This window comes from Rosa rugosa, chromosome 1 (genome assembly GCF_958449725.1).
Source record: "Rosa rugosa chromosome 1, drRosRugo1.1, whole genome shotgun sequence".
Lineage (NCBI taxonomy): Eukaryota > Viridiplantae > Streptophyta > Magnoliopsida > Rosales > Rosaceae > Rosa > Rosa rugosa.
In genome coordinates, this window is record NC_084820.1 from 66386547 (window position 1) to 66411815 (window position 25269).

Sequence of the window (25269 nt, forward strand, 5' to 3'; positions counted from 1 at the left end):
GAGGTTGGCTTTTATATTAGTTGCTGAGCCTCAAGTGGATAGTCTGATATATAGATATATTATATACCTTTTGGTTTCTTATGGTTGATGGGAGGTTTTTAACATAAGCTTTTACGGAGTTTGTCACTTTGTTGGTGTAAGAATGCCAAAAGGAATACTCGGGATCCTGTTGGTTCACGAGACAAGTAGAGCAAGTGAGCAACCCACAAATATCTCGAGCGTGCCTGAAGTGATGGAGCTAGCTCTACTTGTTAACTGTTCTTAACAACAAGTTGAAGGTGCATGTTGCTGTATACACGTGACTACTTATATAGGGATATAGTTCAAACCAACACCAGTTTAACAAGTTTGATTGTTATCTGCAATAATTAAAGTTTACAATTAAGTTTCATTTGTTTTAGAGCATGTCATTTGAGGATGGGATCTTGTTATGACGTAATGTGATAATAATACCAATTTTAAGGCTATAACAATTAGCATTGATTATTTAACTGGGGCCGTTATCCATCTATAATGGTTGCATCAAAACCGTCGATAATGTATATCAAACGAAAACCCTCCTGTTCATCAGCTTCATCCTACGTGTAATAATATAAACGTAAAGAGAGAAACATATAGTTACAACCCAGCCCAAACCAACAATAGAAATGAGAAAGGGCCATTCAAGTACTCTAGAAACTATCTAGCTTTATTTTTATTATTTTGGCCAAAACTTATCATAATATCCTTCTCATTTTGGACCTAAGATCAATTTGATCCTTGCTCTTCCAATTTCATCACAAACATCCATGCACTCTCAATATTATGGCATCTCTCATTGATGTGAACTGTTAGGCCTTGAACGACACTCCCATGTTAGGCCTTGAACGACACTCCCATGTTAGGTCTTGCATCAAGATTGTCTGTTCATATATTCTACTTTTTAACAATTATAATTGTGAGGATAAGTAATGGTTGTTAGAACAATAATCCATGGACCGACACCTATTTTGGGTCCATAGTCCATTCTCCATTATACAGTTTGAGTTTTTAATTTTTTATAAGCTTTTACAATTCATGAAGGGATGGTTTTGTCTACTTCGATCTTTTTCTTACATGATTTCACGGACCAGAGTAAGCCCCTGCTACTAGGGTGTTCTTCATGTCCGCTGTTGAATTACCTACCTGCGGATAAGATGTCCAATCTCAAACACTAAGATAAGATTCTCTATTGAAAATTCTTTTACACACCGGTGCAAGTGAACCAACAGATTTAGCAGATCTCAGCCGTTAATATTTATAGATAACATATTTTTTAATAACAAAAAAATATACTTAATATTATTCAATCGTTCATTTCTGTTAATACAAGTGCACGTCGGTGCACTGAATACTCTCTCTCAATTAAATATTAGATTTTGATTTTTTGTTTTTGCTTGTGGTAAATTAATAGTATGCTATGCCACCACACATGCAGCGTGATCTTCTTGCCACGATTTCTAAAATTTGATTCGACTTTGCATCGCTTCAATTTGTAAAATCTAGCCGACATGGTGGATCGCCTTATCGCCATCTGGCTAGATGGAGAATTAACACGTCATTAATGTTGTTGCGCATAAAAGTTTAAGACCCCTTAATCTCAACCTTTCAATATAAGAAAAATTATCTAAACATGAGTGATTACGAAGTCTGTGGTGTTAGGGGAACATTTCCACCTTTCCTGTTTCATAAAATACTGGATTGGCATTCCTGTCTCCTAGTATCTAGAGGAATAAAATTCAAAGACAAAGAAGGCAAATTAATCACTACCACCTAGATAATAAATTCTTTTAATATAGATTCAAAGACAAAGAAGCCAAATTAATCACTACCACCTAGATTATGCTCTCAAGCTGTTAATATTCAGTCAGTGAGCCGTGATCTGTTAGTTAGCTAGCCTAACTAACACTGTAGAGGTCACGGGTTCAAACCTCACTGACACCAAGAATGGGGTGAGTTAGGGAGTTACATTGTCTTGGAAAAAAAAACTGTTAATATTTAATTTTGGCAAAAGAAAAAAAATCTGTTCATATTTACCAAGGACAAAATTTGAAGTATTTCTATCAACAATGGTGGCTGTCATCAAGCAGCTGCCCTTTGATTCAAATGAAAGTACAAATGAAACCAGTACAGTAACACTACCCACCATGAGAATATCCACTAGAAACCAAGCTACAAAGTTATGATACAAGCTACAGAGCAACTAAGATCCAGAGGACCCAGACCTGTTCCTTCCGCCGGGGCTACCCTCCTCCTCTTCCCCAAGTCCAATGATGGCTGTGGTGATCTCAGTGTATGGCTCCGTTGCACTCCTAACTGTACAGTATAGATGTTACTTTCAGACAGGGCTACGGTTTACAAGGTTATTTATAGTGTCGCTAAGTGGCACAATTGAGAAAGGAAGACAGGAGGAGGTCCAAAACACGTCTTGCTTCATTGAGTGTTCAAAGAATGTTCACATGTGCTCCTGATCATAAAATGCAAGAAGCTGCTTCACATGATTGTGCCAAGCAGCGACATTTAATCCATCAACTAGGACCCAGTCAACAACAGTTGCCGCTGGTTGCTCCCACCATTCATCAAGCTGCACAGACATTGCAGTTCAGACAATTAAAACGGTTAAAACCAAAAGAACTTTCAAGGATTTAGTCTATTCAATGAAGGTGGCAAGATGATAAAGCTCCTGTAAAGCTACTACTATACAACCAAACTACCAACTATATAACCCTTAAAGCCTTGCCATTTAGATAGGGCACATGGTAGCGGGGAACACCAATCACAACAAATAATGAACTCAAGATCCAGGACAACTGGATGTGTGCGTGGGCTGTATGTTCAAAGGCACACTATATTCTGGCTATGGTTCAGTCTGTGTAGTAAGCATTGTCCCTAGTGTCACCAGGTAAATAATTTGCAGCGTGATTGCTTAAACTCTAGCATTCAACTCGTGTAAAATATAATGCGGGCAACACAAACTAGAAGCAAAAAGCTTGAGTTACAGATTTTATGGAAAGTAATATCTAGACATATGAATCCACCCCAACCTCCTAACCTGCAAATAAATGAAAATCTCAGTTCCATTTGTTATTTATCCAGTATTGGCATATCAACATCTGTAAAAGATGATAGATTAACTCCACTAAAATTCACATGCATGCAGGTATAGATATGCAATGTAATGACAGAAATTTCAGCTTATGGTAGTCTCTTACCAATCCTCTAACATAATTGCAGTCTTCCAAGCACTTCTGAGCATTCAAAATTGCAGTCTTAAGTTCTGGCAACCATTTCTCTGTGACAGTTCTCTCTTGCTCAGCAGCCAAATTTAAACAAAAACTCGTTTTCCTGCAGGGTACGTGTGTAATTATGTAAAACGTTTATTCATAGATATTATCATACATGTCTGTGTACTTCAAAAAACAAAGAAACAAAATGCAGAGAACAAATTTGTGTTGTGTAAAACATTTATATTCATGGATATTACATAACATCACCGACTTGGAAGGTTTAACATGTAAAATGAATTTAACATAAAATCAGAGCTATAAATCCTGAGTATTTGACAGGGGATAAAGAGCAAGATGCCAATTGGCAGTTAAAACAAGGCCATGTGTAGTTTTACCTATCATATTCTTGTTGAGCTCTATAGGCATGGTTCAACAGCACATGACCACTTTCAACAAGGTCCTGTCGTGTATGGACCAAATTGATTGCCTTTGCTAAGTCCTCCAACACGCTAGCCTCAGAACCACGAAGTTTCAAACAGAACTCCAGCGACTCTAACACTGATGCTAAAGCAGCATCTGAACCCTCCAGACCTGTTTATCCAGTAAAATTAGTCTGTGTATAAAAGATGACAAAATGGAAAACACCCATTAAGATGGCATACAATGTCATCCAAAAATATATCCTAAAGAAAACAACAAATGAAGTAAAACAAAATACGTCATGATAGAATGCATGCCTTAGAAGTATCTAAACTCATGCACCAAGTGTGTTTTACTAGACATCCTTGAAACTAAAGAGCAATATCCAAAACCATGCCCATACGATAGTCAAAATTATCTTTTTATTTCCAAACCAAAACTCCTTGAGACTTAAGCTTCAGGAATGAGTATGTGCTGAGGACCATTTCTGTTCATGAGATAAGCATCCGCACCCACACAGGGATGAAAGAACCAATTACAATGTTCTACTGGAGTTTGAGATTCAACAAAATAAGAGTTTTTGAGGCAGCAATGTATTAGCACCTCCATACCGATCAGCAGAAAACCAAATCAGTAAGTGGACTCTGCTAATCATTGATAAACTATTGCTTTTGGTTTTACTTTTTTCCTTCAAACTGTAATGGCAAGCCCTTATGAACACAACCAAAAGTTGAAGGCAAATGTGTTTTTTTTATATAGAGAGAACCCTTCTAACAGAAACTGGCCAAATGGATAGAATGTTAATTTTTCCATAACCAAGCATATTACAGATAGGCCTCTAATCTCATGCTCCTCATGTTGTCACAGATGAAATGAAGACTCACCACCAGGATACTGAAGGGCGGCTGATACACGACATATGGATGGTATTGCTGATGGATCCCTAGCACCTGCTTTTGCAGTTAATATAGCTGCATTCTTTTCTGCAGCAGCAACAGCTTCAGGTCCAGTCGAGCCGTTTGCACCCATTGACTCCAATAGTGCCTGAAACAAAAATTCATGAAGGTTGAGTACACAGAGGACTGCATATGGACTGATTAAATCAAGGGCACTCAGGAAAGTGCACATGGAATCAAGAAAAACATAGTTTTATACTTTCTAGCCAGAAGAATCAGAAAAACTTATTGATAATCAAGATCCTAGATTATAGCATTCATGTAAGTTCAAGCCATGGTCAGACTACCCTTAAGTCCCTACTAAATGTAAAAACTTAAACCAATACTCTGACTGAAGATGATAAACAGATCCATCAATATAACAATCAAATCACCAATTTAAAGATCAACCTAAAGCATAGAGGTACTTAATCATGAGACAGCATCCAATACTAATGCAGATAGATGAACCTGTGGAGTTGCTGGAAGCATGTAGAGACTATTATCAGGACTTTGATCAAAAGCAGATACTTCTTTTTCAATAAGATCTTTTGCATTATTTGAAAGATCCATAACTATTGTGCATGCTGGAATAATAGTGCTTGATGCATACTCCCTTGCAGCTAATGGCTGCTGATTCCAGAAGGCGGCAGCATCCTACACATTGTCAAAATCACATTACAAATTAATTTTAAGAAAGTACTATGTAACTGGATATACATTTGTATGTGTCTTCCGCAGAATAAAATACCTCATGGCACATACATATAACCACAAATAGGGTCTTTGACCATCATAATGTCATGGTGCAAAAATGGGCACTGTCACAGTTCATTATATGAAACATACTCCACCAACTAGTTTGGGTGATAATAAAATTGTATTTGAATGACCCCATTTTAAAATTTAAATGATACCCAAGAACTTTCAGGTGGAACATACAAATTTTCATGGAATGATCAAAGAAGGTCTTCATAATCAGATTATATGTAGATCATGAAGTTTTACAGGCAGTATTGAAGCTCAAAGACCTTACCATGTTAACTTTTAGTAGAGCAGTATATATGGTTTCCAGTTCAGATCTGCGGGAATCAAATTCTTCAATCTTTTTCCACTTCTTTTTCAATGAATCTTCAGCTTCTTTTCTTTCTGCACATAATTTATTCAGGCGCTGTATTTCAGACATTAGCGTATTCAAGCTAGCCCTCAAGCCGGCAACTTCTCTTTCCTTGGCCCAAACCTCCAACTACACAGAGAAAAGGGAAGAATGAAACACACCAGATGATACTGTTGAGCCAGACCAAAGAGTTCCACTAGTTGAAGAAATAAAAACCATAGCTACAGAATTGAGTTTTACAACATTCAATATTGTTCCAAGGATCAAGACTGAGCCTCTCAACAATGGTCAATGGCACTGTTTCTTCCCAAACCATGGTAAGTTTACTTCAAAAGATATCCAATGAAATTTACCTCAAGTTGCCTAAGACTGCCTACATTCTGTGATATGCCTGAAGAAACTCCATCACTATTTCCATGCAAACGCTTTATAAGATTTTGACACAGACTCCTAGCTTCTGCAGCTTTGTTCAGTGCATCTTCAGTAGCCAAAAATTGCTGAACATGGGCTTTCTGTAAACAACATATGGCAATAAATAAAATTAAACCTACCGAAATTATGCAGATTGACCACAATAAAAGCACAAAATGTAGGGTCAAAATCAAGTCCAACCATTCTTACATTTAAACAGTATGATCTTCTATGGCATTGGGGTTTAGCCCGACTATTCTAAAGATTAAAGCCAAAACAAGGAAGATTAAAGCCAAAACAAGGAACAATATAAAATAACCAGTTCTTGTAGAAAACCTTAAGAAAAATCTAACGATGATGTAAAGGCTACTATCTTGAAAAGAATATAACCTGTCTTTCAAGAAGCTGAGTTCCTCTTGATGGTGCATCAACTCCTATCTTTCCATTACCATAAAGTTGATAGTGTAAAGGTGAACTCACATCAGGAGAAGAAACATCTATAACTCGGTTGTTTTCATACTTGTACCTGATTAGGCAATTTAAGAATTATTAGTCAAGGGTATGACCACAGAAACAAGGCGACTTAGATGTAAACTGTCAAGGAAGCTAATCCCTATGAGAGTAGTTTTGACTATATTATCAAGGGCATATGGAGAATCCAAAAAATTTAGACATAAAAATGATCAAATGAAAAAGATACCATGCAATTGTTATCTAAATCAAGCAGCAGAAAGTATTATGCAAAGAAACTCTTAAAAGAACAACCAAGAAGGATGAGCACGTGTGAACAAGAAGTAGAAGCCCACGCAAAGATAGATAGCAAATAAGAATGGTGAGGTGCCAGATGAAACAGATTCCAAGTATTGACAAGAAAGTGTTTACCTTAAAGTTTCTGCATCAGCTCTTACATCTATTTTCTCTATTTCTCTGGAAATTAGAGATTTCAATCGTGATGTGTATGATGTAATTGCCTGAAGCAACTGAGGAGGACTCTTCAGGCCATTCAGAATTGCACCTCTGACCTCCTCAGGTAATTCCCCATCAAATTCAAATCCTAACTTGGCTGCTTCTAACTGAGGACTTAAATGAATACCACTTCCTTCATACGCAGGAAAGGAATTGCGAATCTTTTCAATCATATGTGCTGCAAGAGATTCACAGGCCTTCCGTATGTTTCTTTCCCGAGTGGTTTCAATAAGAAGCACATCATCTGCAGCTTTACTGCCCCTAAGTGTTGAATAAACAGCCTCCTTTTCACTGTTGGAACTAAAGCTATTAACCAATTCAAGAGACGAGTCCACACTTAACCTTTGAGAATCCCTGGCTTGATTAACATAATAACAGAGACGTTTATGATACTCTGCAAATATTTTTTCCGCTTCCTCACACTGTAGATAGTACGCGTCCAACATCACCTGCTTATGCCTGCATTATGAACAAGTATAACAGAGTTTCTATTACTCTTCTCATGATATTGATATATCATTTGCAGTTTATGAAAACAAATGCCTATATATCCACCTAGCAATTCATCCCAGACTTACAAAGAGGAGTGATAGCATTTTCTCGCAATGTAGGATGATCTATACTAAATTGATAGCATTGTGAAGCAACAAAGAGGAATGACATTTTAACATTTCGATGAAAATGCAGGTCTATGAGGTATACAGAGACATTAATGACCCATAAATGTTACTGCTTTAACACTCCTGATAGTCGTTTTATTATCATCACAATAACACTGTTAGTTAAATTGAAGAAGCAACAATTCAGCCACCACTCTAACACTTCACACAGTTCAGTTCATTCCAATATATGATGATCACTAACTACAAGATCATAACCAATTCTTACTCTAAAACAAAACAAACTAAACTTCTCAGAAAGCCATACCTTTTCTTTGATCTTTCATCAAGCATCCTCTTCCTCTCGGCCTCGGCCCTCGAAACCTCCAGCATTCTAGCCTTCAAATCCTTCCTCTGCCTCTTGACAATATTCCTCAACTTCTCCACCTCCTTCTCCGCCGCCACCCTCTCCTGCAGCGCCGCCTCCCTGACCTCCGCCGCACTCGAACTCTCCCCAGCCTTCTCCTTCCTCCTCCCCCCTTTACTCCTCCCCTCCTCCTTCCCCAACTTCACCAACGCGCCGCCGCTGTCGCCGTGCACCGTAATATTCCTCCGAATATTCTTCACAGTACTCTCCGACTTCACGCGCGTGATCAAGAAGTTCCAAATGGGTATCATGTTCCCCCTGCAAATCTTCCTCACGGCGTCGATTGACGGCAATTGGGATTTGCTGGAGGCGGCGCCACCGTAAGGGCCCAAGGGTCGGTACCCCATTTCCTTCTGAAGCCACTCCAGTATGGCCTCCGGCTGAGCCGCAGAGCTCGACGACGAGCCCTGCATTGTAAAGTCTCGGTCTTTGAGCTTGGTTGTGAGAAATTGAGAGGCTTTGGGATCCCTTCAAAACCCTAATTTGGGTGCATTGGTGAAACGCCGTCGTCTGGACTGAGACTCGAACTGGGTTAAGGGGTGGTCAATGCCGGTGGTATTGAGATGGGTGTGGAGAGAGAAAGGAGTGCTGGTGTTGGTGAATTGGGTGATGTCTATGTGTGTGGAAGATTAGGGTTTTTGGAATTGGGGGAAATTGGAGAGACGGAGCAGATCTGGAAGAAATGGCCGGCGAAGGATTATGATGCAATTTGAAAATTATATAACGGTAATTGGCACGTAACCGAAACGACTATAAAGTTCGTTCTTTTTCGCTTGAAACGACAACCAGTATTGTACAGAGTATCTCGCCCCTATTTTTATTTTTTAAATACAAGCTTTAGATCACTCTGATATATATGATATATATATATTTCCTAGGGTATCAATCCATCAATGGTAAATTAAGGTTACATTACAAAATGACGCATCAAATCAAATGGGCTATGACAATATTACGTCATGAAAGAAGACCTTAAAGTAAAGATTCTAAAGCAATCTAACATAATGCAACTCTTGAGTGAAGTTGTGGCAACTTGCAACCAACTTCACTAATCAGCCCACTAACATGAATTACTATCTGCACCCATTAGTCAATTGTAATCTATACCCATCTAAATACCAGGACCACAAGCTAGAATAGAAACAAACTGTGTACTTGCTTTTGTATCAGATCTTCAATGCCCATTGCTGGGTATTAAAGGAATGAGATGAATTAGTTTCTTTTGCATTTTATTTTACCTTTCTCTTAACAAAGCTCCTAACATCTGGTATCATAACCCCTTGATCCATGAGGGGCATGTATGTGTCATCTTCTCCACACACATGACACATCTACTCCACCACCTCCACCTCCCCCTCTACCCCTCCACTACCCCCTGCATGACAGCCAATTCACTGTCTTTCAAGCCTCTGTAGACCTCTTACAATCCCAACAGGAGGACATTCACACAGCCGTAGAGGCCATCTCCTCGAGCCAGACCAACATGGCTCAACAATTTGCAGCATTCCAGCAGTTCCTCATGAACCGTCAAGCCCACACCACCATCCACCACAACCCAACCATATGACTACTCATGGTAGGTCGGTTACCCGACCTTCAACACCACCACCAACTCTTCTCACACAACCACAACTCTCCCTTGGCTCATTTCCACCACTCTCTGAGTGAGGCTCCAGCAACATCCATTCATCCCCTATGACTCCTAGACCACCACCTATTTCCACCAACTGTTCTACACCTCCACTATACTCCACCACCACATCCCTTCCACCACATTCATCAACACCACCCCATTCCACAATCTCTTTCATTCCACCATACTCTTCCTCTTTCATCCCCACCAAGCTCTAGCTGAAAGTCATGTTGGCTTATTCCAACATGACTTTCAACCGTTCCGGCCTCCGAAGTGGACCTTCCACGGTTCACGGGATAAGATGTTGTCGGTTTGCTAGCCATGGTTGAGCAATACATCTGAGCTCAACGCATTCCTCTCCACGAGCGTGTCTCGTCCATTGCATCACACTCCGGACCCGACGCATCCATCTGGATGAATTTCTATGAGCAACGAAATTCCATTGCCTCTTGGAATAGATTCATAGCAGCATTCTTGGAACACTTTGGTGATGGGAACTCTACTGATTTCAAGGCTACCCTTTCCCACCTCCAACATACCTCGTCGATCGACAAATACATTAATACATTCACCAAGCTCTCGTGTCGAGCACCTGATTGGTCCCATGACCAGTTTTTCATGATTTTTCTTGGTGGTTTGAAAATGAAGCTCAGGCACGACCTCATCGCCTTGGAACCCACTACTTTGGCCAAGGCTCAGCACTTAGCTCTACGTTTCGAGACAAAATTGCTTAACCTCAGAGCCCACCGGACATACCGTCCAACTTCATGGTCCCAACTGTCAATGACTAGCCTACCCTCATCCACAACCCACACCGCTTCCAACCAAAATACCTCTACCTCCAGTTTGCACCCGATAACCTTCACCCACAACTCTGCCACAAACAGTCAGCTGAATCAGCGCACAAGGCCAGATGGCCTCTTTCGCAAGTGGACCACCATTGAGCAATGAGAGAGTCGAGCGAAAGGTTTGTGTTTCAATTATGATGAACCTTGGTCCAATACCCATACCTGCAAAAAGCCAATCTTGGCTATATTGGAAGGCACTACAGCGGCCTCTGATCAGTCTAACGCCGAGTCTCCACCATAGGACCTAAGTGAGCCTCTCAAGCTGCCACTCCACGCCATCTCAAACTCCAAAATCAGTGAGATGATGCGCCTCATGGGATCGATCAATGAGTTACCAATCTCAGTGTTCATCGATTGCGGCTCGGTGATGAACTTCTTGAATCCGGCTTTGGCTCATAAATTGGGACTTCCAATTACCCCACCGAGAGCACTCAGTTTCAGTACCGCCTCAGGTCACAACGTCACTCCTTCCGGCGAGGTCCACAATGTGATCGTTTGTATGCAAGATTACGGTTTCACTGGCTCCTTCTTACTTTTACCAGTGACAGGCTGCGACTTTGTCCTTGGAGCTCAGTAGCTGGACACACTTAGCTTCATTGGTTGACATTTTATGGAGAAATTAATGGTTTTTGTCACTGATGGTCATAGGCATGTATTGCGTGGTTTGAGTTCCAGGCATACAGAGCTGGAAGATAAGGACATCTTGAACCTTGTCCCAGTGGACTAGTTAGACAATATGACCCAAATCCATGCGCTGGTCCCACTTAACACTCACCCTACCATTTCAGCTTTACTGAACACCCAGTGGGCCTCCCTCCCTCACGGACCATTGACCACAAGATTACACTTCTTTCCAACTTAGGCCCAATCAACGTCCGCTCATACAGATATACCTTTTCTTAGAAATCCGAAATTGAGGTCCAAGTTCGTGAGATGTTATCCCAAGGCATTATAAGGCCCAGCTGCAACCCATTTTCTTCACCGGTCTTATTGGTTGGGAAGAAGGAAAGGTCATGGCACTTTTGCGTCTATTATAGGGAGTTGAATGCAATTATGGTCAAGGATCGCTTTCCAATTCCCGTGGTGGATGAGCTCCATGGATCTCGCTATTTCTCTAAGCTTGATCTTCGCTCCAATTACCACCAAATCCGAATGTGTGAAGAAGATATTCCCCAGACGGCCTTTAGGACACTTAAAGGTCACTACGAGTTCATGGTGATGCCTTTTGGTCTTTCCAACGCTCCATCAAATTTTCAAGCCTTGATGAACGTTGTTTTCAAGCCACTTCTAAGGAGGTTTGTCTTGGTCTTCTTTGATGATATTATAATTTACAATCAAGATCTTGATTCCCACTTTGCACATCTTAGAGAGGTCTTTGAGCTTTTGCATGATCATGGCTTAAAAGTTAAATTATCCATGTGTTCTTTTGCTCAAATCCAAGTTCATTATTTGGGTTATGTGATTTCTGCAAATGGTGTTGCCATGGACCCGGATAAAGTCCAGTGCATAATGGATTGGGCCAAACCACAATCAGTTAAGGGCCTATGTGGTTTTTTGGGGCTGACTGGGTACTACCACAAATTCATAAAAAATTATGGCATGATTGCAAAACCTTTAGTAGACATGTTAAAGGCCCATAACTTTTTCTGCACCCCAGAGGCAGATCAGGCTTTTTTTTTACAACTCAAGCAAGCCATCACTTCAGCTCCGATTTTACGGTTGCTAGATCTCGATGCCGCTTTTGACATAGAGACTGACGTCAGCGGTATGGGCATTGGTGCTGTTCTTTCCTCACTTCGGCATCCTATAGCTTTTCTCAGCAAGAATCTCTCACCTAAGAACCAAGCCTTGTCGGTCTACGACAAAGAGATGTTGGCCATTCTTTATGCTATAGAGAAATGGAGACACTGTCTTTTGGACAAGCATTCAATAGCATCACAGACCATCAGACTCTCAAGCATATGCTGGATCAAAGAATCACAACCCCTTCACAACACAAATGGCTTTACAACCTATTACAGTATAACTGTACAATTCAATATTGTCATGGCTCTCAAAACACAGTAGTTGATACCTTGTCTAGATAAATGGAGTTGTGCAACATTAAGAGCGTTTCTTGCCCAATCTTCGATAGCCTTCCGTCAATCAACCGCACCTGCACCAATGATGCAACAGCAAGTGCCATCATCACTTCCCTACAAAATCAACAACCCACCAAGAAACACTTTGAACTACAGCAAGGCAGATTTTTTTACAAATGGAAAGTTTTTGTTCCACTTACATCAGATTGACGTTGCACCGGTCACTCGGGCTACCTCAGAACTTACTTACGCTTGACTCGTAATTTTGCTTGGCCCGGAATACGAAAGGATGTCAAGCAATTTGTAGCACCTTGTGATCAATGCCAACGACATAATTATGAGGCTATCAATCCCCATGGATTGCTCCAATCACTACCCATTCCCGAAAACGTCTGGGCTGACATCTCCATGGATTTTGTAGAGAGCCTTCCCACTTCTAATGTCAAGAATGCAATCATGGTGGTTGTCGACAGATTGACCAAATCCAGCCATTTTCTTGCTGTCTCACACCCATACACAGCTTCTCACATAGCTGACCTCTCTATGCGTGAGATCTTTCGCCTCCATGGCATGCCCAGAACCATCACCAATGATTGACCCAATCTTTTTCAGCAAATTTTAGGAAGCTTTTTTCAATCTTCAAGGAACCAAGCTCTGTCGTAGCTCGGCCTACCACCTACAATCAGATGGCCAGATCGAAGTGGTTAATCACTGCCTGGAACACTACCTCCGGTGTTTTGTTGCTGGCAAACCTAACTCTTGAACAACCCTTCTTCACTCGGCTGAGTGGTGGTATAACACTACTTTCCATTCAGCCATTCATATGACCCCTAATCAGGCTCTGTATGGCAAACCACCTCCCTCAATCTCCATGAACCTTCCAGGATCAACTGCAGTTCATAATGTGGATGTGGCACTTCAAAACAGAGATGAGCTTCTCACCCTTCTTCGGTCGAACATGGTCGTTGCCTAGAATCGCATGAAGTAACAAAGTGACCAACACCATACTGAGCGATCCTTCGAGAAGGGCGACTAGGTCTACTTGAAATTGCATCCTTGCAGCCAAAAATCGCTAGTGAATCGCCCTACCCACAAGCTGGCAACTTGATTCTATGACCTCTTTCAGGTTGACTCCAAAATCGGATTTGTTGCTTACAAGCTGAAGCTCCCTCCCCAATCCAAACTCCACCCGGTTTTTCATGTGTCGCTCCTGAAGAAGAAGATCGACGACAACTTCTCTGTGCCGGTGACACTCCCTCCAATCGGTGATGACGACGTCATTCAATGGGTGCCTTCCAGAGTCCTTGATATGGCGGTGATCCAAAAACACGGCTGCTCCTTCACTAAATGGCTTGTGCAATGGGTTGGGCTTTATGAGGACGATGCCACTTAAGAAGAGGCCCATTCCATCATCAACCACTTTCCTCAGTTCAGAGCTTGAGGACAAGCTCGTTGTTAGGGGGCGGGCCCTGTTGCAACCAACTTCACTAATCAACCACTAACACCAATTATTATCTGTACGTACCCATTAGTCAATTGCTATCCATGCCCATCCAAGTACCAAGACCACAAGCTAGAATAGAGACAAACTGTGTACTTGCTTTTGTATCATATCTCAAGGCTTTATATGTGTACTTCATTCCCTATTGCTAGGTATCAAAGGAATGATATGAATTAGTTTCTTTGCATTTTACCTTTCTCTTAACAAAGCTCCCAACAGAAGTTTATAGTAACTAATTAATCTGACATTACTAGGGAAAAATCGGAACACAATTGAGACTCTTCCTCAATTTATTTATGTTCCCAAAGAATCACCCTACATAGAGAAGGATTATTTGGGCTCAACTAAGAGAAAAAAAATAAAAATAAAAATAAAAATAAGAGGCCCAACAATGCAGCTAGATGCAGGCCAAGGCATTAAAGATATAACTTGAATCAAAATAGAGACCCGAGTACAAAGCCTTAAGCCCAAAAAGCAACAACAAGGAGTCCAAGTGCTAGGAAGAGCCAACGCGCAAGGCCGTAATCCTCACCTCATGAGAACCCAAGGAGGAAACCAAGGCTCCATCCTAGAGAAAAATAGCCACACCGCTGCCATGAGAAAACCCTAAGAGAGAGCTCACGTACGAAGTGAGAGAACCTTTTTTTGTATATAACAATTAGTTATTCATAGATTACTGTGATTTCATCAATTATCAATTTTTTATATATCTCATCGATGACTAAGAATTTTCTGGTTATATATTGATAAAAGAATCTTGTTCATTCTGTCTTAATTTTTTTTTTTTTTTAAAGGCATGTATCAAATAAAATCGAATGTTAAGAGCCACGGAGAACTTTTGTGTCGATTGAAAATGTTATGATGGAAGTAAACTAGCCTTTGTTGTAAATAGATTAATCTATGTGAAATAATTAAAAGCAAAGAAAAGGAAAGAAATTGGTGCTTGTAATGGTGGTTTGACAATTTCATTTTATGATTGTTTTGTCTCAACTACAATGAGGATGATATTATATGAAGCAATGTATCAAACTTGTCGTGAGTTGTGTCTCTAGTTAACTAAACTATTCAAGGCCGACACTTTCATCAGAAGCGAGTATCATTCTTGTTATGAACCCTATAAAAAAGATAATGGCCGCCTCCTCCAACCTACCAACTGAATGGTGCTTGCACCACGTACACCATGCTCATAAAGAAGCACCATACCAAAAAGGAAATTGCCATGATGTATCACTTCATGTAATTATATCAATTTTGATGAGTTTTTCGTTTTACATTTTCTACTTTATTGTTCTTTATGTGCAGATTTAACTGAAAGAAATCAATATTAATTTGATGCATAATTGATCGTAGGTTTAGAGTTTCTTTGAAATCTCAAGTGTTAGGTTTTGACATAATTGTATAGACCTACACAATCATAATTAAAAATTAGAGTCGTAGTATCGCATTGTTGCATCATCACACTATTGAGACTAAAAATAATAGCAAAACTAATTCCATCTTATGAATGTTTTATCATCGAAAAACTTATAATGCTAAAAAATATTTAAACTCTAGAGCAGAGAATCATTACACAGGTTACTGTTAGGGGTATGTTCTACACAATTGGCTAATTCAATAACTTTGGGCTATAAAATCTCAATTCAAAATATGAAATTATGAAATCACAAATTCCCAATAATTCAAATAAGTGACGAGGACAATTACTTTTTTTTTTTTTTTTTGAGAGGACGAGGACAATTACCATAAAGGCATAAATAAGGCAATCAAAAGAAGAAGAAAAAATAAAGGCATAAATAAAAATAAATAAATATTTAAGAACATTTCTTGACTAAAAAGATACAAAAGCTCCGGCCACTACAAAAACGAAATCATTACTTTACGTTTTTTGGAGATATTTGCTTAATTTTTATTCCTTTGGGGATTGGGTCATCATCATGAAAAAGTTAAATTCGCATTCTTTATAATTCACACAATAAATTAGGATGTAGAATGTTCCACCCACTGTTAGGAGAAAGATTAAAGGAGGTGGCTTTAAAATTCCGCGCATTCATAGCCTTCATTGATATCACCCCAACATCAAAAACCCACAATTGCTGCACCAAAATTCCATTACAAAACCCACCCACCCATTTTTAGTATCTGATTTTCGAATCATCTATATATAATTTTATCCAAAGAATCCAAATTTTTTTATACTGGATTTCCGATTCCTGGGTGCCCCTGTCTTTGTCCGCCCATCAAGATCAATCTCTATCCTTCTCTCCATTCCACCTAAAGGTACTTTTTTTTCTCTATGTTAATCTGGGTTCTGTGCAATTATTGCTTTTTCTACAGTGTTTTTGATTCTTCTGTTTGTGTCATATTTGATATCTGCAAAAGGGTTTTGTTCTGTTTTGGTGTTGATGGGGGTCTGACTGCTGCAAAATTTGTTTTTGCAAATTGGGTTTTGGTTTTGAACTTTCTGACTGCTTCAAAATTTGATCTTTTCAAATGGATTGATCTTGTTTACTTGATTTATGTGTGTTCTGGGTTGATCTTTTCAACTTTTAATTTCCTTGAGAAAAGAGAAAAGGATATTTGCATGGATGAGTTTCAATCTGGTGAGACTTCAAATTTATTTCTCTGCGTTTTGTATGTTGGTTATGGCCTTCTTATATGAAAGATGGTCACTTTTTTATCACAAGTGAGACAGTTTCTATTGGAGATTTTGTTTTGTGAAATTTTATCATAATCACTTTATCAATTCAATTCTGTCATCTTGCTCTCATTGTTTTAGATACATGATCTATAGGAGTCATGGTATCAGAACTGCAGTTAGTTATGTGCCTGCAATCTTTCCCAGGGAATATGACAATGATGATTGAAGTAGATCCCAATTAGCTTAGTTGACATCCATTGCGTCTGTCTGTCTTGTGCTTTAGTTCATTTATCTACTGCACTCGGATGACAAGTCTGTAGAGTCTTACCGTTTCTGTTGGTCAATGTGATTCTTTGAAACTTAAACATGACTGTCTCCTATTTTGCAGGTGAGGAATGCAACCTTAAGTTATATCAAAACCACAAAGCCGTCCAGCTTTGTTAGTCAGAAGAGGGAGGGTGCTGGTCCGCGGAGGTAGTCGGACTTCTGCGAGCTTTGTGTCCTCTCTCGTTCTTATCAAAGCACACTTGTGCTCCCAGAGGTTTTCTTAGTGCAAGTGGAGCTTGAATTTTTCGGCATATGAGAGTGTAGAATTGTTGGGGAGGTGTATTTCGACACTGGCATTATGGGCGCTCTCTGTTGTTGTTTGAATGCCGATGATTTTGAAGATTATGTGAATCCAAACAGTTCTGCATTGAGGAACTGTCCGTGTCTTGGTTGCTTTGGTCAAAACTTTGTAAATGTGGTATGCTTAGTGATCCTTGATAGTGAATTAATAGTCTTATTTTTGTCTCTTTTTCTTTTTAATTTGAAATACCATGCATTTCAAATTCATAATCCGTACGCCATTGTTAAGAGAAATATATGTAGTATTAATTGTGGGGTCTTTATATTTAAGATGGATGTATAATCCTTTATCTTCTGTTATTTGTAGTATTCATCACTTTTCAGAAGAGGGGAACTGCAGTCGCTCCCCTCATCCATTCAGGGGGCTGCATCGATGACTTCTGCAGCCTCACTTGATAGCTCTTTATCTGACATGTATCGCTCTCCTCCAAGACCCTTGCCTTATGATGCTGACCCCAGATACATCCGTTTGCAGCGGGATGGATTGGTTTCTAGGCGTGAGAAAGGCACTAGTCATTCTCATGAGGAGACCGAACCTCTAAGAAGTGATACCGATGCAGATTCAGAATGTTTGAGTACAGGAGACAAATGGAATGGATCTACTTGTGAAGATGGATCAAAAGAACATCGTTCGAGGTCCTCGATGAAGTTGTCATCTGCAAAAGCAACAACTGGATTTGGGATCATTTATACATCTTCAGAAGAAGAGGATGTATGCCCAACATGTCTTGAAGGTATTTTTCCTTTGTATTTTTTATATTAGTGTTTCTTCTTCTTTCTCAATCTATAAGAAAAGAACTTCCCCCCATTGGATTTTCAGTATTTTCCGATGGCTACTTCCACCACACTTTGCTCATACCAATGATGAACCAATCCTGTTTGGACTTGGTTTTTATGTTTGTTTGCTGAGTTGAATCAAATTAACTGTATGTGTAAAGGGAGGGTGAGGTCTTGGCATTGATGTCAGATGCTAGTTTTATTAGGATAGAGTACTTTTGCACTTCTGATGTTTCTTGCAATTTTGATTGGTTTATAATTCTGGAAAGTATACCGTTGTTTTGTATGACTTCTCACTTGTTTACCATTTGCCTTTGTATGCAGAATATACTCCAGAAAACCCCAAAATAATGACAAAATGCTCTCATCATTATCATCTCGCTTGTATATATGAGTGGATGGAGAGAAGTGAAAGTTGTCCTGTTTGTGGCAAGGTAACATTACCAATGTTTTTCCTTAAGCAGACTTTGTTCATACTCATGAGTCATGATAATATTTCAGCAGTCATAGTTTCTAGTAGGCATGCATCTCTATTATATTGTTATAATATCCCAGAAATATTTCTTAATTTCCCAGATATATCTTATATGGCCAAATAGTTTCTCAGTTGTAGTTTAGTGTTATTTTGTTATATAATAGGGAAATTCCTTTGCCATAACATATGTGAAGGTTAAATTTAAAAATTGTAACTATATAGTTCTGTCCTGGAGTAGATCTTTCTTTGTCGCACCAACACAATACTCGAGCTGCAAGATCAAGCAATTTGGTTTTATATTGTTTAATATCTATGATTTCTGCTCAATCAAGGTACAACCAAGCAGGCAGATTCACTTGGGAATTGAAAGTTTTACACTACTGTGCTTTGTCTTGAAACTCTACCGATGTTCTGTAGTGTAGAGGGATGGATGCTGCATACCTTAATATCAACTTTAGAAACTAAAAATGCTATTTAAAGCTATATTTCTAGGATTTCTTTTGATATCAAGATAGGAACAAAAAATGTCTTTATTCATGAATGCGTAGAGTCTAAACTGTGGAATTATCGTTTGGCTTTTGTAGGTCATGGCATTCGATGAAACGACTTAATCTTGATTGACGCGTCGTCGATGAATCCAGCAGCATCAGGAAGATAGAATACTAAAGAAAGTGATGCCACTGTGAATACCGCATGTTAAAAAATAGTGTCATCGATAGTACATATAAAACTTAATTTCTGATAACCGATGTTGTAAGTACAGTTTATCCAAATGTTTTTTTCCTTTGGAAATTTTTCTTTGGAAGAAAAAATGTGATAGTTCTTGCAATTTTACGTGCATTTGGCAAAAGTCATCTAAGTATAGCATTGCACCAGTAGAGAGAAAACTTTCTGTACAGCTTATCTATGTTACCAGTGTTCTTTCTCTGGGTGTTATTTTGCTGGTTGGTCTTTCAGCCTTTTATATAGATGGAATTTACTCATCGACTCCCGCAAACCCTGTTTAAGTTGATGTAAGGTTTTGCTCAGCAAAGGCTTGTTTCAGAATCTTGGCAATCATTTTAGTCATTGTAGTCTGGGTTATTTTTCACGTAAGCTCTGCGGTTACACTCATGTCCTCTACTTCGGTTTGCAATGAAGTCCAAATTCATAACGTTCATCTATGCAACAGATTTAATATTCTACTCATCTACTGTACCATAAAAGGGGTGGTTAATATGAACAATGTTCTCTTACAAAATTTCTGTTTAATATTCTTGTCAGAGTGAATATATATCAAGGTCATATATGCAGACCTAATTCACAATGCTAATTTACAATTTGGTTATACAACAAATGTACACTTAATATACAACAGATGACTTTCTAGCAAAGTTGTGTTTACATGTACACAATTACATATTTCCAGGGCTCCATCACCTTTATAGATGGAGATTGAAGGCTTCCAGATGAGGTTGTATCATTTTGTGGCTGCTTCGAAAGCTCTCATGAACACCTCAGACGGCTGAGCACCGACGCAGTCCACCTTTCCATTAAACTGCGAAAGTAATAATTAACAGTTAAGGGATCTAAGTAATTCGTTAATGTAACAAAGCTCAAGTCCTAAATATGAAGTTGCATCACGCACCACGTAATATGGGACTTGTTTTGTTCCCGAGTACTTCTTAAGATCTTCAGTGACCTTCAGTGTGTCAGAAGAGCAATGTATCAAACCCACAGTTTGAATCAGTAGCTTAACGCCTTAACAGTTCGATCATATAGTTGCTTCTTTTCTCTTTTTAGGTCCATTTTGGTTTGCGGAATGGAAATGACTCAAATTTTCAAGCAAAAGGAAAAACAAACCCAAGAAGACCGAAGGGTTTAAATTTCCTTCTTTTCGAGTTTTCTCAAACTTACTATCGCGTAAGAAGCGAAAATTCTTGTTCCATTACCATGCCTCTAATTCACAAACCAAACAAGGGCTTAATAGCAACATTAATGGAATTAATCAATGAAGAAAAAGATACCTCATTGAGCCCATTGTTAGGGTCTTCAAGAAACTCTGCTGCCCCTTCTATGCCAATCTTACCAGCACATTCCACAAGATATTCCCTGCATATATACAAATTGCAAATGCTTGTGCCTCTTAATCAGATCTAACAAATCACTAATTACAAGTTTACAACCATTATCAACTATTACCTGTCTGCAATGTCCTTTTCCTCTGTGAAGTACCCAAGCAGTATCTCATCCACAAGATCATGTTGCATATCATGATCCTGTTCCCCAGCAAAATATACAAGCCTGTGATAATCTAGAGGATCTCCCCTGTAAATTTGCAACACCAAAAATGTTGTTTTAAGCAAAAACAAAAATGATAAGCAAGGGGAAAAATGAGAAAAATTCTATCGCACTCTGGAATGTGACATATAATGAAGGTCTTCGAAAATGAATCATGGATTACACTTACATGATTCCAGAAAGTTTGTATTCAAGCGCATGGTAGGTGGTTCTCAAAATCTGCAAATTGTGAAAGGGGAAATAGTGAATAATCTTGGACATAAACTTGTAGCAAATGACATTAGGATATACACATGCATGGAAACGATAGAATTAATGATTTAATACATCTCCTATACGCATTTCCACAACTTCTGATATATGAGTGCTGCCATGCTTATCCTCAGAATACTTTTTCTTATCAATGCCTTCTTTAGGGATATCAGGATAAGTTTGAAATGGATGCCACCGGAGCTCAAACACGTACAGAGGGTCAGCCTCCTCTAGAGCTTTGTCAAGATTTTTCTTGCCTATAAAGCACCAAGGGCATACCGGATCCGAAACGATGTCGACTGTGCAAGGCTTTTTCGGAACTCGGAAGGGATGATTTGCAGCCATGTTTGTTCATGCAATGCTTGTGTATGAAACTGGGGTGCGTGCTCAAACAATTGTTCCTGACAATTATCATATCAGAGCCACCAAACCAACCCACAAATGAATCTGAAATGGCAGGATCATTGAATGGTTTTTGTTCCTGTTTCATAACAGCTTACCACTTGGAGAAGAGAGAAGCCAATTCCATATGTAGTGAGGTACGGATACTTTAACGGACGTAGATTTGCTTCTATGTTTACACCATTTTTATATATTTTATTTTTTGGAAGTACGGAATAACGGATGCCTCACATTTGTTTGAATAACTATACATCATAAATTCATAACCCAATACTAAACCCTAAGTTAACCCTTAGCTAGAGAACAAATATTTCAATAGCTTAATTATGAACCAAGTAACTTCTTAAGAAGTACATCTAGGAATTGCTGTCGACCAGAATGGTACCACCAATGACAAGAAGCGTTATCTCCCTTAATTCGACTCCCCTCAAAAATCGTCGACTACTTTCTTGTATCAAGTATCAACTCTCAAGGTTGTAGATGACAAATCGTCGACTACTTTCTTGTACCAAATTTGGGGATACTCTACTGTATGTTCCTCTGTCACCTCTCGTTGTTTCTTGTATAATTATACATACAATTAGGTGACATATATAGTAGGTAAAACAAAAAGAGGTCCAAGAGCATAATAACAAAAACAATATCTGGATAGGAAAACGCAAATCTGGGAACTTCGGTATATAAGACAGTAAATCAATACCGCACATGATTTCACCTATTCAATGATCCTGACGACTCACACTCTGAAAAACATAAGAAACAAGACTGTTTCACAGAACGAAATCGCTTAGTATACATATTTCTGAGGTTGCATTCTTATTGGAGATCATAGAGAGCAATGCTTGTTGATGTGCGGCCCGTATCACTTTGTTACTACTTCAAAAGCTTTCAAGAAAATCTCAGGCGGTTGAGCACCACTCAATGCTTGCTTTCCATTATTAATCTGCCAAAAGAACCAGAAAATCATTATTTAATAGATTGATTTGTGAAATGAATCAAACCAGAGTTGAATGTCATCACCCACCACGAAATGTGGGACTCCGTTTATGCTGCCCGAGTACTTATTAAGGTCTTCTTTAACCTTCAATTTATCACAATAAGCAAAGTCAGTCTATTTGGGTTGCCAATAATGAAACAGAATCAGTGCTCACAATCTGAATCAGTAAGCTCAACAGTTCCATTCTGATCCTAAAATTCAAATGCTCCAAATGTTTGCCTTCGTCTAACACATTAACTTGGAAAAATAGCAACATGAAAGAATCAGTGAAGTATGAACCTCATTTAGGCCATTGTTGGGGTCTTCAAGAAACTCTGCTGCTCCTTCTACACCAACCTTCCTAGCACATTCCAGAAGATATTCCCTATATCCAAATTGCAAATTTTTGTGCCTCATAATTCAATTTAGGAAGGTAATAGCATTGATTTGCATAATCTTAGGGGGAATGAGGAAATACAGTTTTTCTATGTAAAAAGATATATATACATGCTTTGAAATCGCTTCTTTACCTTGTAATCTTTAGGGAAGGATGTATCATATTATGACTGCACTATCCTTTTAGTTTACCCCTGATCTGAAAGATATATACCTACTAGGGTGATCATCACAATAGGTTCTGTTTTTATGGATCAAACTAAGTAGGAACAATTACTTAAATGACTGCTATGGAAAATCAGAAAATTAATCAATCTTGCCGTGAACCCTCCAAATGGCTTCCCTCCTGCTTTTCTATTATTTCAAGTTTTCTGGTGCAGAGCAACCAATTCTCTACATAAGATTTGGTACTGTATACAGCAGACTGATAAAATTCTCATATTTTATTTCTCATTTGACTCTGAGTTATGTTATTGTTAATGAAAAAGGCAGTTGTAGATCATACCACATGATATTTTCATAAAGTCATAAGTTCTGTCCTTCTCATTTTAGAGTGGCTGTGGTTTACATATAACACATTTCCACAAACTCCATCAACACAACCTTAAAGCAAGCATATTTATAAAGCTCATGACCAAGTAACCCAGTAGCTTAATTACCTGTCCCCAATGTACTTTGCCTGTGTGAAGTACCCGAGAAAGAGCTCACCAACAAGATCATGTTGCTTCGCAAGATCCTGCTGCCCGGCAAAGTAGATAAGCCTGTGACTATCTAGAGTATTTCCCCTGTACATATTCGACAGACATGTTAATCAAGATATCACCTAACAAAACACATTCATTTCCAAACTTTCCACAACATGAACTTCTTGTTCACCGTTTCCACAACCAACACGAAAACTAAAAAAACAACATAAGATCAAAATCATTCTTCACACGTACGTGAGTCCAGACAGGTCATATTCAAGGCCATGGCTTCTGAAAATCTGCAATTGTCAATACAAAATAGTGAATGCATAGCATATAGCACATTAAGCATGTACATGCGCTTAGTGTTAAATTGACATGGTTCATACACACAACTACAGCGAATACCTCTGACATCCTATTGCCCATTTTTGCAGACATATCAGACCCAAATTTTTGCTCATAGTACTTTCTCTTATCAAGACCTTCTTTAGGGGCATTAGGATTAAGCTGATAAGGGTGCCATCTAATCTGCAAACATTAAGGATCTAGAAATGAGCAACATCATCATCATCATCATCATCATCATCATGCACAATAATAAGAGCAAGAATGATCAGAGAGTAAAGATAAAAGAGTACCCTAAAGTCATATCGACCGTTGGATGCTTCCACAGCCTTGTCGAGATTCCTCTTGCCCACAAAGCACCATGGGCATACAGTATCCGAAATTATATCAATTTCGACGAGCTTCTTCGCAGGTTTGGTTCCAGATGATCCCTCAGCCATTTTTTTCTGTAAGAAAATTACACTAAAAATGAGATTGGTGCTCAAAAAAATTCCCGGAAACTATAAAATCATAGAACTAAATCCACAATTCATGTATCAGAGACATGGTTTCTGGATATACATAGGTCCAAAAATTGATGAAACGAATGAAAGTAAGAGGCTTTGATGGTAAGGGTTGCTGATTTACTTGCCTGTTTGTGTGTGAGAGTATGAAAGTCGAGACTTGGAGCTCCGATACAACTGATAAATGTTCCACGTTTTCGAGTTCTTATGGTCTCTGCTTCATCACCTAACACGTACCACAAAAGTCAAAACGAAAGGTGCATCACACCAATTTTTTTTTTGTTTTTTTTGTGTGAAATCACCTTACCAATTTTGTGGAATTTTGGAATAGGAGAAAGTCGTCCGTCTGTTACATCAAACTATACTTTTATGCTAAAAAGGTCCCTATTTTCATATGTTGAAATACCCAAACGTCTTACGGTTACTTTCTATTGTGCTCTCATTGATGTGTCATATCATCTGCCTACTAGAACGGTCTATTCTTATTAAAGATTTGTCCTTTTACTCGTAATTTTTTTAGTCATACACATAGGTGTTTAAAAATCGACCGACCAACAAAGCATGTAACTTAATAAATCAACCAATTATATTGACACTTCTCTTAATAATGACATTTACAATTTTCTTATTAACATGAAAAAGCTTCTTTTCAATAAGAAAGTATTACAACTGATAAATGTAAGAGCTACATCGTAATAAAAATTAATGAAATAATAGGAGATGCAA

General features: G+C 38.8%; 4 protein-coding genes across 6 annotated transcripts; 1 reads left to right on the forward strand and 3 right to left on the reverse strand.

The window, feature by feature from the left end:
• Positions 1 to 2013: 2013 nt before the first annotated feature.
• LOC133726249 (AUGMIN subunit 5) lies at positions 2014 to 9058 on the reverse strand. 2 transcript variants are annotated; one of them, XM_062153761.1, is made up of 11 exons: positions 8022 to 9058; positions 7011 to 7553; positions 6519 to 6654; positions 6339 to 6386; positions 6071 to 6229; positions 5637 to 5846; positions 5072 to 5257; positions 4550 to 4709; positions 3641 to 3836; positions 3231 to 3363; positions 2014 to 2602 (listed from the first exon to the last, which is right to left on the reverse strand). In XM_062153761.1, exons 1-11 carry the CDS (start codon positions 8531 to 8533, stop codon positions 2474 to 2476), a joined length of 2412 nt encoding a protein of 803 aa, XP_062009745.1. In that variant the 5' UTR covers positions 8534 to 9058; the 3' UTR covers positions 2014 to 2473. The 2 variants fall into 2 exon arrangements, with proteins under 2 accessions (XP_062009745.1, XP_062009746.1); XM_062153762.1 differs by lacking the exon at positions 6339 to 6386 and having other exon boundaries at positions 8022 to 9056.
• Positions 9059 to 16147: 7089 nt separating this feature from the next.
• Positions 16148 to 19625, forward strand: LOC133726251 (E3 ubiquitin-protein ligase At3g02290-like). 2 transcript variants are annotated; one of them, XM_062153763.1, is made up of 5 exons: positions 16148 to 16460; positions 17210 to 17566; positions 17756 to 18182; positions 18550 to 18659; positions 19285 to 19625. In XM_062153763.1, exons 2-5 carry the CDS (start codon positions 17447 to 17449, stop codon positions 19309 to 19311), a joined length of 684 nt encoding a protein of 227 aa, XP_062009747.1. In that variant the 5' UTR covers positions 16148 to 16460; positions 17210 to 17446; the 3' UTR covers positions 19312 to 19625. The 2 variants fall into 2 exon arrangements, with proteins under 2 accessions (XP_062009747.1, XP_062009748.1); XM_062153764.1 differs by lacking the exon at positions 16148 to 16460 and adding an exon at positions 16555 to 16783.
• Positions 19626 to 20009: 384 nt separating this feature from the next.
• LOC133726253 (uncharacterized) lies at positions 20010 to 21808 on the reverse strand. The gene is made up of 7 exons (XM_062153767.1): positions 21733 to 21808; positions 21308 to 21633; positions 21150 to 21199; positions 20882 to 21007; positions 20707 to 20791; positions 20328 to 20381; positions 20010 to 20237 (listed from the first exon to the last, which is right to left on the reverse strand). The coding sequence occupies exons 2-7, from the start codon at positions 21575 to 21577 to the stop codon at positions 20160 to 20162; spliced, it is 663 nt and encodes a 220-aa protein (XP_062009751.1). The 5' UTR covers positions 21578 to 21633; positions 21733 to 21808; the 3' UTR covers positions 20010 to 20159.
• A 451-nt stretch (positions 21809 to 22259) lies between these two features.
• Positions 22260 to 24806, reverse strand: LOC133726252 (uncharacterized). Its single transcript, XM_062153765.1, has 8 exons — positions 24672 to 24806; positions 24334 to 24485; positions 24101 to 24223; positions 23948 to 23991; positions 23666 to 23791; positions 22911 to 22995; positions 22659 to 22715; positions 22260 to 22577 (listed from the first exon to the last, which is right to left on the reverse strand). Exons 2-8 carry the CDS (start codon positions 24478 to 24480, stop codon positions 22497 to 22499), a joined length of 663 nt encoding a protein of 220 aa, XP_062009749.1. The 5' UTR covers positions 24481 to 24485; positions 24672 to 24806; the 3' UTR covers positions 22260 to 22496.
• Positions 24807 to 25269: the final 463 nt, after the last annotated feature.